The 15,284-nt window shown below is 40.3% G+C and overlaps 1 protein-coding gene across 1 annotated transcript in view; it reads right to left on the bottom strand.

The window, feature by feature from the left end:
• CTNNA3 (catenin alpha 3) overlaps window positions 1–12,537 on the bottom strand; it is a 781,530-nt gene extending 768,993 nt beyond the window's left edge. Inside the window, exons 1-2 of the mRNA XM_063307559.1 lie at window positions 12,427–12,537; window positions 3,966–4,072 (exon numbers count right to left, since the gene is read on the bottom strand). Of these exons, the coding sequence (XP_063163629.1) occupies window positions 3,966–4,067 (102 nt within the window). The 5' untranslated portion in view covers window positions 4,068–4,072; window positions 12,427–12,537. The remainder of the gene's footprint in view (window positions 1–3,965; window positions 4,073–12,426) is intronic.
• Between the last annotated feature and the right edge of the window lie 2,747 nt (window positions 12,538–15,284).

The following is a 15,284-nucleotide window of genomic DNA, read 5'->3' as shown; positions in this document are numbered from 1 at the left end:
AAGAAAGGTCAATAGTCTGGCAGCATGGAAAGTACATGTGGGGTCTTCTTTGACAAGCTGAGCAGTCAGGCTGAGAAAAATCAAGAGAGATGGATATTGTAATCCAAACAGAATTGGGCAAAAGATTTACACAATCTAAAGAGAAATCAGAATTGCTTTTCTCTGATTTCTCAAGTTATGTGAATTATGGGTGATCATGCAAGAATCTCTACATCCCTGGTAGAAGGAGGGAGCCACTGCTCAATCTTCAAACACTCATGTCCATTTTCAATAAGACGTACACTTCTCTCTTATAGTGCTAGTAGACCACAGTGTTTCTCTGTCCTGGAAGAAAGACCAGACCAGGTGTCTAATACCCAGGGGACAGTGAGGTTGGCCCACATTTAAATCTTCTAAGTAGTGTTGGCCTTGACTTTTGGACTGGGACAATGAAGGCATTCCCTTAAAAGGTGGTAGCATTCAAATTTGTCCATCCTATTCTGCCTGCTCCCTCTTCCTACACCAGCCTTGCTCAACCTGATGGTGCCCTCTCATTAGCATTACCACTGTTATAATCCAACACATCTCAAAGACATCAGTTTGGGAAAGAGGGTTCTGCATCATTCCACTCCAGTCCCTTTACTACTAATAGATCTTTCCAAGCAAGAGTTAGTATGTTGTACAAAAATCCCAAGTGCAAGAAAAGCAAATATTGGGGTTACAAAAAGACTGCTATGCACACCCCACTGTTGAAAAGCCAATAAAAACATCAATTTAAAGAATAAAATAATATCATTCATTCATTAGTCTCTGAGCATTAGACACAATTGAATGGATTAAAAAAAAGTGGCAACAATTTCACCTATATACTACTAAAACTCTTGTCTTTAACTGGGCAAAACAGTGCATCAAAGGGCAACAATTTTTGATCCAAGGTACCTCAAATAGGCTAACTTACAGAATGCATCCAAAATCCAGAACCCATGACTCCCATGGAATAGAAATTTGGCAAATTTTATAAAACATTTTATGACATAAAAATTATCATAAAACATTTTATGACATAATACCAAATGTCATAAAACACTTCCTGTGGTCAACTCCTGACGTCTGACTGAGCTAAACAGTTCAACATGGGCTACTTTCAAGGCAGACACATCTCTGAATGTCTCCCCAAATTTTTAAGAATTTTTCCAGTACATTAGAAGCTCTGCCACTGTTGAAGGCATGGAGGAATCTGGTAAGGAAATATCTCTGAAACAATGACCCAACAGGTCACAGGTTGTGTAGTCAAGCTTTTAAAGTTAAAACAAATAGAGGGAGGATATGAAAAATTGGGTTAAGAGTGGCTGCTACCACTAGAATTTAACTTGCTTAGACTGTGTTGATTGCCACACTATCCAGCAGGAATTTCTGTATCATAACCTCCACAAGGATAAGTGGAAACTGTGGAATAGTACTGAAAAGAAATTCTTAGTTAATCCCATTGCAAAGATTCCTAGGGTGGGAAAATGTTAGTCCTCTAAAAGTTGCTAAATGTGGCTCCTGACAGCTCCAATAAGTATGGCTGAGGAATGCTGGGAACTGTAGTTAGCCGTATCAGGAGGCTCACAGATTTCCCATGACTGCAAGAAATATTAAATTGACAAGAAACTATCCCAGAACTGTCATGTCGCACTGTTAAAATTAAGCCACTTTCAGCCTAGTTACTGCTTAGATGGGAAACTGCCTCTGAGACCAGAATAAAAAGTTCAAGGAACAGAGGTTAAAAACACCAGGGAAACTGTTCGCCTGGCTGTGTGAGGAATATTGTTCAGTGGACACTGTAGAACAAAATCACCCTAACTTGAAATGACTGGATTAAAAGGGTAGTGCAAAAAAAGAAAAAAAATCTTATGGCATAAGTCAGTGATGACTTGGACTGTTTATTAGCCATTTATAGCCAGTGTAATTTCAGGCTTTGTACTTTGATTGGCAGTACTTTAAAAGAGATGCAAACTATGATATATAAATTCCAATCTGCTTAATAAATTCAGTAGGAACTGGTAAATGACATAGTGCCATAAAGGAAATTAAAACTGCTGCATCGTGCCATAAAGGAAATGAAAAGAGCTAAATTAATTCTATCTACCCAAAACAAACCAAAAGGAGATCTTCTGGTTTAAATTTTGCAAACTGAATCACATTCATAGAGTTTAAATGATCCAAAGAGAAGACCACAAAAAGTGCAACTCTGTGACAACAAAAAAACTGAATGTTTTGTCACTTGGCCCAATCAGTATGTTAAAAAGGATAACTGTGTAAATGTATATTGGTAGTTGCAGTAATTAGGGGGGGGGGCTGTGGGGGGAGAGAGAAATATGGTCAGCTGCAAGAATTTACTTTAAATAGAAGCTGCTATGGAAGTTTTACATGAAGCATGTGAAATTAGAAGACTGAAATATGTCAGAGGGTACACATCCATGCAAACTAGCTTTCTGATTCATCAACATGTCAGAATGACAAGACTGAGGTTCAAGATACATCAAGCTTTTAGTGTACACTGAGGACTATGTAGGACAGCTGAAATATTTTGGAAAGCAATGCATTTATAACAGGCAGTAGCATAATAAAGCAAGCATAACAGTTCCTGCAAGGTTTAAAGTGTATTTTAAAAACTGTCTTATGGGAAAGGAATGCTGAACACTCTATATTGGGACTCTGCTGGCAAACAGATTAAAACAGCAGAGTTTTTCCAGTGGGTCAGGGCTAACTCTGCAGATATAATGACTTTTTTAAACAACCTGATCTAATGAAGAAAAAAGCTCATTCCCTGGCATTATGAACAGAAGATAGACGGTTTTAAACACAATAAAAGTAGCTGCCCAGGGTAAATACATTAAATTTCATTGAAATATGAAATTGATTGAACACTGATTATTCATATTTTTGTGGGAAGTACTGTAATTTTAATAGAAATGACATGACATATAATAGGAAGTTCTTTACAAATCAAGCACTGATTACAGCAGGGTTCTCAACCCCAATATCTACCCCAAGGGTCAAAGGGATTATCCGTTGATGTTGTTGTTATTCATAGTACTATTAGTTAAAGTAGTATTTCCTAAATTATTTTCATATAATAAATTTTGGGGGTCGATGAACAATCTGAAACTTCATGAAGAGGTCCATAAGCTGAATAGTTTGGGGACCACTGGATTACAGGAATGACCAGTCCTCAGTTGACTGATTTTGGAGCCCCAGAACAGCAATCTACGAATAGCAAACCAAAACTATTCTTCCAATCCTTGCTTAGGCCATAAAAAGAAAAACCAGCCATTTGCTGGTATGACTTCCAGGGAAACATTGTGAATTCCAAACACACAGAGATGCTTGTCCACCTAGTTCAGGGGTATAAGCAGGGAGGGGGTCAAAAAGATGACCCCACAAACATGCAATCAAAGCCTACCCATTGTTTACGTCCAACTAATGCTAGTACTTAAGTAGCATTAGATTGAACAAGCTCAAATCTAGTAGCTCTGCAGGTGAACGATTGTACTTTGTAAATGGTGGTTAAATTAGATTCATATTATTGTCATTATCACATTTTATATAATTTTAGATACTACCTTATAACCTAGACATAGATTGTTCCTTTTGGATTTCACTCACGGATTCTAGTCAGGTTGTTTTATAGATGTATTTCAATTTTGTCTTAAATTTTATTTACTGTCTCTTAAGATAGATTTATAGGTATTCACAGAGCACTCATGGGCATGTTGCTTGTCCTGGTCTGAGACTGTAATAAACTGACTGATATTATTGCCAAGTGTGAATTTGCGTATCATAAAGGGGAATGTGTACATACCTGTAGAGCAATTCCTTCAACCAGAATTGTGTGCATATGTTTTCTGGATTGTGCCAAGTATCACATGAACCCACACAATGAAAAATGTTCCTTGTTTCATTTCTCATCCCACAACCCACTTTTTCTTGACCTGGGCTACCTGGATTATGAGGGGTTCCAGCAACTTCTCCACTGTACGTGTCTGAATCTGTAGATTCTGAGGATCAATTTTCATTTTCATGGAAGGATCTGCTGCTGCCATTTTACCTGTAAGCTAAAAGATAGTTTATTGCATAGTAGTATGTGCAATCAGGGCTAGGTGCAATTTTTTCACAGAGCTAAATTTATCCGCTTCCTCTGAAATCTGAAGAAGGCCACCACCATAAAAAACAGCCACTGTTGATTTGTGTGGACCACCAATGCAGATGCCCCTGCACAGGAGGATAAAAGACCAATTCCATCCCCATCCTGATGGAAGCTTTAAAAAATAATCTGTTCTAGAGCTACTGTATTAAGTCAGTACAAAATAATGAATATTTGTAGCCACTCTATACTTTCATGCAGTGTTTCTCAACCTCTGCGACTTGAAGATGTGTGGATTTCAACTCCCAGAATTCCCCAGGCAGCATTCCCCAGAATCCTGGGAGTTGAAGTCCACACCTCCTAAAGTTGCCAAGTTTGAAAAGTTTGAAAAACACTGATATAGACCAATGTTTGTTCTAAGATTGCTCCCAGGCTTTTCATTTAAATAGCTATCAAAATATAACTTTCATGCAAAAGCAGTAGCATAAGAGGTCCACATCACATCTGAACTCTTCACTGCAGTCATGCAATTTCCACCACCCGTACAGCTTACCAAGTCTGCCTACTCAGGACAAGGTTCATTTTCAATTTCAGTCTTCGGTTTGCAGACGTTCCCTTGGATAAAGTGTGCTTCTCTTTATTGCATTGTTGGAACTAATTTAAATTATTTTACAAAGCAATACAGGTCTCCCCCCACTTTGGTCCTTAGGCCCAGAAACCATGACTGTGTTCAAATATGACATGAATTGAATTTAGCTGTAGTGTTGGAAGAACCTAGCTAGCTGTAGTGTGCTGAGCGAATCATGGTTAAGCATTTATTTATTTATTTATTTATTTATTTATTTATTTATTTGGCAAATTTAGACAGCCACCCAACTCACCAAAAGTGACTCTGGGCGGTGTACAACAGTCAGATAAAACGACAAATATAAAAACAACATAAAATAACAATATAGTAACAACAGATTAAAATATAAAAACCACATTAATAAATATCATAACCAAAGATACAGAACATAGGCAAAGGGAAGATAAAAATGCCCCCCTTGACAATGGAGCCAACTGAACAAGTCTCCAGTTCCCTGGGAGCCCCAGGCATGATCACATAACCAGGTCTTGAGGGCCTTTCAGAATACCAAAAGGGATGGCGTTAATCTAACCTTGGGAAGAAGAGTATTCCATAAGGTGGGGGCCACAGCAGAGAAAGCATGTCTCCTGGGACCCACCAAATGCAGGTCCCTAGCTGATGGTACCCGCAGCATGCTTCCTCTGCAAGACCTGATGGGGCAGGCTGGTATAACCATGGCTTAGTTAACATATCAGCATGGTTGAAGTCAGTGACTGTGAAGAACAATGATGCCTAAAATTTATTGGGAAGGGAACAAAACCACAGACAATTCTGTAGAGGAGCAGATGTGATTGCCCACAGCTGCAACAATTCCTAGCTGCTGTTAACACTGGCTGGGAATTCAGGGGCTTGTAAGCCATCAGGGCTGGAAGGCACCAGGTTAGAGAGAGTTGAGTTAGGCTAAACAGCGAGAGGAAGGAGTCCAGCAGAGTCATCAGGAAGAAAGACAAAAGGTTTACAGGATGGAATCTGCTGGAAGGGGATCCAGCTCTGGGGCACAGTCTTCAGGCTGCTGGCTATTGTCTGCAGACTTTATTATTACGATTATCACTGAGAATACAGCCCAACCATGTTCTCAAAGTCTAGTGGTAATTTTACAGCAGCCTGGTTCCACACTATGTCTTTTCTCTGGAAATAACTACTTGTGTCCCTTTCTATCTAGGTAACACTATTTATCAATAATTTGCAGTCCACTATTTCTGGTCTAAATTCACAACTATCATATCATAGACTTGATTTTTCAGGCAAGGCAATAATGTTGCACATATACTGAATGGTAATGTTTATTTTATTTATTGATTCATCCAATTTATATCCCATCACAATTATAAATAAACTTTTGGCAGCTCACAAACAAGAACATAATCCAAAATATTTTTTTAAAAAAATACATTAAAGACCACCACCCCAAACAATACCTGGCTTCAATGCCCAAAGGCCCTGCAGAAAAGCTCACCTTTCAGCTGCTTCGAGATTGTTAGAGTAATGGTTGTCATAAACACATGGACTCATATTAGTTAAAACCTGCACCATTGGATAAATATTCAGTTCTTAGAATTTGACCAAGAACTCATAGCCAAAAGAGGCAGGCAACCTCAGCAGGTAATTACAATATATGGCACTATTTCATTCTAACTTCTCAGCAACCTATTTGACATAACCTTCACATAATTAAGTATCACCAAGTGAGGACCAACTCTATGGGAAAATGCCTACTATCTTGACTATCTGTGACTCTTCCAGGGACATTCAGGTGATCTCCTGGATCCTGCCTACTCCCCATATTCATTGATTGATTGATTGATTGATTGATTATGTGCCATCAAGTCATTTTCAACTCCTAGTAACCACAAGAGGGACGCGGTGGCGCTGCGGGTTAAACCGCTGAGCTGTCGATCGGAAGGTCGGCGGTTCGAAACCGCACGGCGGGGTGAGCTCCCGTTGTTAATCCCAGCTCCTGCTCACCTAGCAGTTCGAAAACATGCAAATGTGAGTAGATCAATAGGTACCGCTTCGGCGGGAAGGTAACGGCGTTCCGAGTTGTCATGCTGGCCACATGACCCGGAAGTGTCTATGACAACGCCGGCTCCAAGGCTTAGAAACGGAGATGAGCACCGCCCCCTAGAGTCGGATTCGACTGGACTTTACGTCAAGGGAAACCTTTACCTTTACCTTAGTAACCACAAAGATTGATTTTCTCCATAGCAATCTATCCCTAACCTGCTCTTTCAGATATTCCAGTGGTGCACTCATCACCACTAAAACTGAGTCCATTCATCTTGCTGCTGGTTATTCTCTTCTCTTCCCTTCCATCTTTCCCAGCATTAAAGCCTTCTCATTTCCAATCTCTGGCCACACATTCTGTACCCTTCAATATGGGGCAGAAAGAATATTACAGAAATATGGAGGGGTGATGTAAGGCAGTGTTTTTCAAACTTGACAACATGGGGAATTCTTGGAGTTGAAGTCCATACATCTTAAAGTTGCCAAGTTTGAAAAAACACTGATGTAAGGAATACCAGCAAGGCTTCTCTAGCAACGATATGCAATGTTAGTTTTGGAGATCAAAATCAAAAACACTCTGCAACACCTCAAATATGGCTTTTTCTATGCCCAACGTAAGTGTGAGTTGAAAGTCCACAAAAAGCCAGATCAGAAGCAATTCACTCCTTCCAAAAGGATGAGTTTCTATCTGACGATGAGCTGGGTAAGAGATTGGCCACCTAGATGTTAGTTTCAGCTCTTGCTTATAGAATCATAGAATCATAAGGTTGGAAGGGACCTTGGGGGTCTTCTAGTCCAACCCCCTGCCCAAGGCAGGAGTTGTCATACCATCTCAGACAAATGGTTGTCCAATCTTTTCTTGAAAACCTTCAGCGATGGAGCACCCACAACTCCAGGAGGCAAGCTGTTCCGCTGCTTAATAGTTCTCACTGTCAGGAAATTACTCATTTCCAGGATGGATCTCCCTCTGATGAGCTTCCACCCATTGCTTCTTGTCCTACCCTCAGGTGCCATGGAGAATAAATCAATGCCCACTTCCCTGTGGCAGCCCTTCAAGTATTGGAAGACTGCTATCATGTCTCCCCTCAGTCTTCTCTTCGTTAAGCTAAGCATACCTCATTCCTTTAGCTGTTCTTCATAGGATTTAGCCTCCACCCCTTACTGTCTTTGTTGCTCTTCTCTGCACTTTTTCTAGGGGCTCAGCATCTTTTTTGTATTGTGGTGACCAGAAGGGGACTCAGTACAGTGTATTCCAAATGTGGCCTCACCACTGCAGTATAGAGCGGTACTATCATTTCTCGGGATCTTGATACTATCCCTCTGTCGATTCACCCCAGAACTATGTTGGCTTTTTTGGCAGCTGCAGCACCCTGCTGACTCATACGTGAGCTTAAATCACCAGAGCCTCATACAGGCTTTGTGGAGACCCAACCATGTTCTAGTCTAGGCTTTTGTATTCATGTTATTCTGGTGCTTCCAAGAGGTAGAGGAAATAAGGCCTGGATGTTTAAAGGCCTTAACCTGTTCAATTTGACTATCTGTGAAGTAGCTCGGAGCTGGGGGTGGGGGGGGGGAGAGCATTCCAGGAAGATAAATGTTCCCACAGCTTGTGTAGTTTGGAGGTTGCAGGAGGGACGAGGAAGAAAGTTAGACTAGCACTGCCCTAGATTCCCAAAAGTATTTTTCCCTTTAGCTCAGTTAAGGAACCTTTAGTCTGGCAAGATTCTGTATATGGTAGAAACAATAGTCAACTAGAGTTGCAATCCCGACTCAGTGTGGTTTCTTCACCAATTACCCTGACACTATCATTTATTTTCCAGTTATGGGAAGGGCTGGTGTGGCCCTTGAACAGTATGACCACCTTTCAAAATGGCTTGTTCTGAAAGCCTTTTAGAGCATTTTGCCTGTGAAATTTTGAAAACACATTTTTTCCATGTTAGTTTACACCAGTGTTTCTCAACCTTGGCAACTTCAAGTTGTGCGGACTTCAATTCCCAGAATTCCCTAGCCAGCATGGTTTGCTGGGGAATTCTGGGAATTGAAGTCCACAGCTTGAAGTTGCCAATATTGAGGAACACTGGTTTACACAATGTCTCTTAGCTCTTCCTCAGATTCTCCTTCATATAAATGTACTGAATCTATTCCTTTCCTTGATTATATATATTATGACTGTGTGTCCTTCCAGTAGAATCTTACTGGCACACCTACTCTTTACTTTCCTAAGTTTAATCAATACATATGACTCCAATAATTTATGTTCTGTTCCACAATCTGCACCTTGAAATGTCCTAGCTGGCAAAGTTGATTGCATTTCTCCATCCACTGTTTCCTGTTAAGATGACATCCAGGTAAACACTGTCTTTATGTTGCTTCAAGCAGGTGTTAGAAATGAAGAATTCTCTTCACAAAATTCTTTTAACCAATCTCCTGCATTACCGCATTTACTGAATCCACATCTTCCTGTAATTCCAGGTTCCACCATTTCTACAACTTTTGCATTTTAATTACTCATTAGTAATGACTCATTAGTTGCTTTTAGTATCTCTTGCAATTTCCATAGAATTCTTACATATTTCACCATTGCATCTGTAATACATGCCTACACTAGTATAACATTGATGTTATTAGTTGGATATCCACAAATATATATTAACCTGTCATTTATTAGGCTATACTTGAGCACTATGGAGTTGTAGCTCTTCAGATCTGAAGCTGGAAATGTGCTTTGGATCAGGGTGTGTCAATACCTATGCCATACCTGTTGTATCTACTGAAAGAAGCTTTGTCTCTTCTTGGGATATCACAAAAGCCATGTGATCCCAGGAAAGTACCCCTTGGAGCTCCGGTGGCACCAGCAGTGTTCCCATGCTCCTTCCAAAGCACCTTCTCACACTCTGCAGCACCTATTTAACTCCACTACATATTTCCCTCAGATTGCCCAGCAGCTACCATGTAGTCCCAGGGAAAGGCACAGCTTGTCTACAGAGCCATTGACAGGTGTAACAATTGCTCCCATGCCCATTTGGAGGCATCTTTTCAGCTTCTGATCTGAAGGGTGGCATACCACAAACTTAAAGTCTGAATGTTATTGCCTTTGGATGGTCTCATGCCCTGAATTTAATTACCATCATATTATTTATTTATTTATTTATTTAATATCCCACCTTTATTATTTTTATAAACAACTCAAGGCGGCAAACTTACCAAATACTCCTTCCTCCTCTTGTTTTCCCCACAACAACAACCCTGTGAGGTGAGTTGGGCTGAGAGAGAGGGACTGGCCCAAGGTCACCCAGCTGGCTTTCACACCTAAGGCAGGACTAGAATTCAGTCTCCTGGTTTCTAGCCTGTTGCCTTAATCACTAGGCCAAACTGGCTCTTCTTATTTGGTTATTATCTAGTTAAATTTGGCCATTTATGGCCACCTAAGTTTACTTACTGAGAGCCAGTTTTCTGTAGTGGTGAAGGCACCAGGCTAGAAACCAGGAGACTATGAGTTCTAGTCCTGCCTTAGGCATGAAGCCAGCTGGGTGACCTTGGGCTGGTCACTCTCCCTCAGCCCTAGGAAGGCGGCAATGGCAAACCACTTCCCAAAAACTTGTCCAGACAGTTGCCAGGAGTCAACACTGACTCAAAGACACACACACAAAAAACCTTATTTCTAAAACATCCAGTTTGGTACACTTCATTTCTGCTTTGACATTTTCAAGGTTTCCTTGGCTCATGCTTCTCACATTCCAGTGTTCTAACTGCCCTTGTAAAGCAGGAAACTCTGTTTAGCACCATTAGCAACCAGACTTCCTCTCTACATCATTGCCTCCAGATCTACCAATGAAAATCTGATGTTCTTCTCTGGTATCTATAGTGACTTACGATCTGGGTTTCTCACCATCCAACACCCAAACCATGTATTAAATGTTAAAGCTGGATTCATAGAGTTTTCTTGGCAACAGTGTAGAAGTGGTTTGCCACTGCTTTCTTCTGAATTGATTGCGGAGTTTCCTCTCCTACGGGCGTTGGCAGTCCTCATGCCTGAAAAACATCACCTGCTTTCACCTTCATCACTGCTGGCATTGCTCTCATGGTCACTGATTCAACTGAAACATCTTACCATGGTGGTAATCTCCTAGGACTGTATTTTTACAAATTGTTATTTCTTAACCACTGCTTTGGTGCAACTAAATGCCCTTCCAGTTGGAGCCAACAAATCCTTTAATGCAGTGTTTCTTAACCTTGGGAACTTTAAGATGTGTGGACTTCAACTCCCAGAATTCCCCAGCTAGCAAGGTTGCTTGAATGGGTCATTGTATAAAAACATTTTGATAGACAGTTCTTAAAATATCACAAATAGCCTTAATAATCAAAAGTTGAAGTACTAAGTAGGCATGTCTTACCAAAAAGACTTATTTCTGAACGACACGCTTACCTTGGGATCATGCGGCAAGGGTAGGTTAATGGCCTCCTTTAAGACACTGAAGCTTAAAGGAAGGCCAGTGCATTGGCATTAGCAGCAACAATACATTTCCATTGGCAGGGGCATCTGCAGGGTGTAGTCAAGCTGGTGGCCACAATGATATTACAGCCTGGTCTTTTTAAGTGAATCATGCAAACACAAAAAAAAAAAACCAGGCTGGTCACACTCTTGTGGCCACCATCTTGACTTTTTGACCACACCCTACTGACACGCTGGTCATTGGAGTACCATCTAATGCCTTAAAGCAGTGTTTCCCAACCTTGGCAACTTTAAGATGTGTGAACTTCAACTCAACCTTGCTAGCTGGGGAATTCTGGGAGTTGAAGTCCACGCATCGAAAACACTGCCTTAAAGTGATTGATACATCTTCTTACACCAACTAAAGAAGTGAAGTTTTCATTATACCTTTGCATCAGATTTAACAGGCTTGTAAAAATCCTAACACCTTGAATAGAAAGATCAAAGGTAATCAGCTTCATATCAGGCCCAAGAAGATGGAGCCTTACACTAAATGTGCAATCAGAGATGATGGCTCTCCTTTCCCACCTTCCCTTGTTTCAGAGATTGTAACTACAGATATGTGTATGATCTGTCAACATGAGCATAGTCCAGGTCTATACATTTACAAGCAATTAGACATAGTATTGCAGCTGTGCCACTGGTTTGACAGTATCGTCAACGTTATCCCCTGGTTCTTGCAAGCCTGTTGTTTGGAAAGGTCTCAGAAGGGGAACAAGTGGCACAAAATGAAGTCATTTGCAAATGCACTATTTACTTCTTTATTTCTTTTGATTACAGAAAATTGCCCTAGCACAGGAATACACATATTCATGAATCTAAGAACACATTTCTGTACTCAGTTTTAAAAAAAGGCAATTATTGTCTGGTCTTCTTGCTAATAAGTCTCTTAACAGAATTAGAACTATTTTTCACACATAGTTTAATACAAACAGTGTATAAAACTACTTTGTTCCCCACTTTGCATAATGAATGAGCCAATAAAAAAGAGCATTTCAGAAGTTAACGCTCTCTTTTAACAGGTGGTATATTTCACAAAGCCATTACAGTGCCCGATGCCTAAATACCGACTCTTACCAATTAAAACAACAAAAACTAGCTTGTTTCAATCACCAAAGTCAATACATCGTAATTTGGGCTGCTTAGTTTTTGTTTGTTTATTTTGCTCAAAGATGCTGACACCAGATCACTCACCTGTCTCAGAATGCAAGCTGATTCAATATTCAAATACTCAGCCAATGCCGAGAGAATTCTTCCAGGGTTTGGAAGTTGGGCAAACTTATTATAGCTCACTTCTTGGCTTATCCTGTATCTGCAGACAGAAAGCCAGAGCAAACACACCAGAGTATTTCAGGACATAGTGGCTGCTGGCAGGAAGGGTGGGGGGGAGGATGGGCAATCCTTAAAGTTACACAAACTAATATAAACTCTTGCAGCAAACCCTACAGTAATAATGCAAAAATATCTTCTTGTTTACATGGAATAGACAAAGCCTATCAAGATGAAAGACGCTTTGCCAGGCCAGAAAAAATTCTGTTTTCTGCTTTCCCCACTCCTACAATTTGGTGCTATGCCAGTCCCAAAAGGACAGTGCAGGGACTCATGAGGTTTCCACCCACTGCCCTGGGAATAAAATGTTCACTCATCCCACGGCCCGCTCATAAGGGATATTTTGTTGTCTGCCTCTTATAAACAGAAGCATCAAACAATATCCAATTGCAATTATATGTACATTTTATTGAAGAAGTCTTTCATTACCCCACTCTGTGCAGATGCCGAGAACATTTCCACCCCCTTGTTGGTAGGACTGGAGACACATTTTCACTGTTGCTGTAATAGGCTGCAGCCAAGGACCAAAGGGAAGATTTCAGGGTGTTTTTTTTAAAACCTCCAGCCCCTAGAACTTTTCCCATGGGTGCACTAAATCTGTTTTATTGCAGCCCTGAAAGCATGAGTGGTTCCTCAGAGCAGAGATGGGAATTTCTGAGAGAGGAATCCCCAGGATTTGTAGGCAAACCAAAGAGAATTGCACAGGAACTTATTCACACCCTATGCAAGGCAAAGTGATGCAACTGATCTTGGAGGCTAATCTTCAAATATCATGGTGACATTGTCCTAGATGTAAATGATCATTTGGTTTTCTTAGAAGAATACTGGAGTAGATTGCTATTTCCTTCTCTTTTCCCTCTCAGTGGTTCATATATAGCTTGATCCCTCATCTATCATCTATCTATCTAACATGAGAGACCGTTCTCACAGCTCATAACTTCCTACACAAGCCATTTCACAACTCCAAGGTAACAATCCATGAATTGGGGAATGTTTTTATAGTATAATATAATTCAGTAGGTACAGTGCTTCTGTAAATATATATCATACGTGTATAAGAAAATGTATACCAGCTAAAAGTACATAGGATGGTCACTTGATATTTTGCCACAAATACTTTGCAAAGATTTTGCACTGGTACTTTTTTTCCACACAACTGCCATTAGGGCCAGAAATAATTCTTTTGGGGATTAAGAAGGATTTAATATGGGTTGGGGGGGAGCACAAGGAAGCATCCACTGATAAGCACTTGCTGGCACTAGAACATTGCATGATACTACCTATATATCCAAATTAGGCTTGACGGCTAAGGTTAGCTTTCTGCTGTGATGCCTACTTCCAAGAGTATTAAACATGGTTATATTTTAGCCCCTTTGCTATTCAATTGTATAACAATAAAATACTGGGAAAACTCACAAACCAGAACACCATCTGCTAAGCCTTTTGAAATTTGAGGTTGGAGAAGACTCCTGAAAATATCATGGATAGCTAAGGAAACAAATGTGTCATTGAACAAAATTATCAAGAGTTCTCATTAGAGGGACAAATGACCAGGCTCAAATTATCATATTCTGGACTCATTATGTAAAGACCCAGCTCTCTGGAGAAGGCTCTAATGCTGGGAAAGTGGAAGAAAAGAGAAAAAGAAGAAAACAACCAGCAGCAAGGTGGATGGACTCAATAAAAGCAACAATGGGAGTGCCTTTAGAAGACATGAAGGGTCAGGCTGGGGACAGATCCCCCTGGAGAAGGTCTGTCTATGGGATTGCTAAGAGTCGACACTGAAAACAGGTAGACCTATTGCATTCCTTTTATATGCAAAAGATGCAGCCCCTATTTCAAATTCACTTTTTGGACTGAGGACAGCACTGTGATCAACTACCTGTTATTGTATGGATAATAATCTGGTTATTTACCATCCAAAAACAAAATTTATGGTCTTCTCAAAATATAAATATAGATGGCAATTTAATAGGAATGTTATTGAACAGATTAGGACCTTTAAATATCTCAGAATTGTTTTCCGTGCTACAATCACATTAATTACATGCCATCAAGTTGGCATTGACACTTAGAGACCACATAGACAGACCTTCTCCTTTTATAAGAAGATGACCAATTTTTAGTTTTTTCAATCTACCCAACAGGTTAGGAACAGTGATATCTTTAAAATTCAGTCTATAGTATATAACGACTGTGTATATGTATCAGGGAATGGGGATGTCCCATTCATTGCACAGATGCGGATGACATCGAGAGAATGAGAATGAGGATGTGACTACTAGCTATGGTCTCATTGGCTGCTGGTAGCATTCCAATTCCACTTCTCTTCCTGTTGTAACTGCCACTTGGAGCAGTTACTGGCCAGTGTGAAAAAATGTCTTTTTGGACTTTGGAGCTAGGCCGCTGGGACAGTTGGACTAGGACTAGCGTGGGAACACGGAACTTGAACAGGACTGAAGCAAAAATGCAGGTTAGAACTGTACGGTTCACATTAAGTTTTTTCAACATCAAGCCAAAATAATTTTGCAAAGCAGACTAACAACCAGTGGCTGTTATTATTCATACATGTGGATAATTTCTATATATGAAAAAGTTAAATGCCCTCCATTACCTTCTGCCTCTCAGGGTCTATGTTTCTTTCTAACCAAGATTGCTTACCATATTCTCATCTCTTCATTTCCAGCCTCTAGCCAAATTTATTCCAACATCTGGCCTCCTTT

This window comes from Candoia aspera, chromosome 6 (genome assembly GCF_035149785.1).
Source record: "Candoia aspera isolate rCanAsp1 chromosome 6, rCanAsp1.hap2, whole genome shotgun sequence".
In the NCBI taxonomy this organism is placed as follows: Eukaryota; Metazoa; Chordata; class Lepidosauria; order Squamata; family Boidae; genus Candoia; species Candoia aspera.
This window is presented reverse-complemented; position numbering and strand designations above follow the sequence as displayed.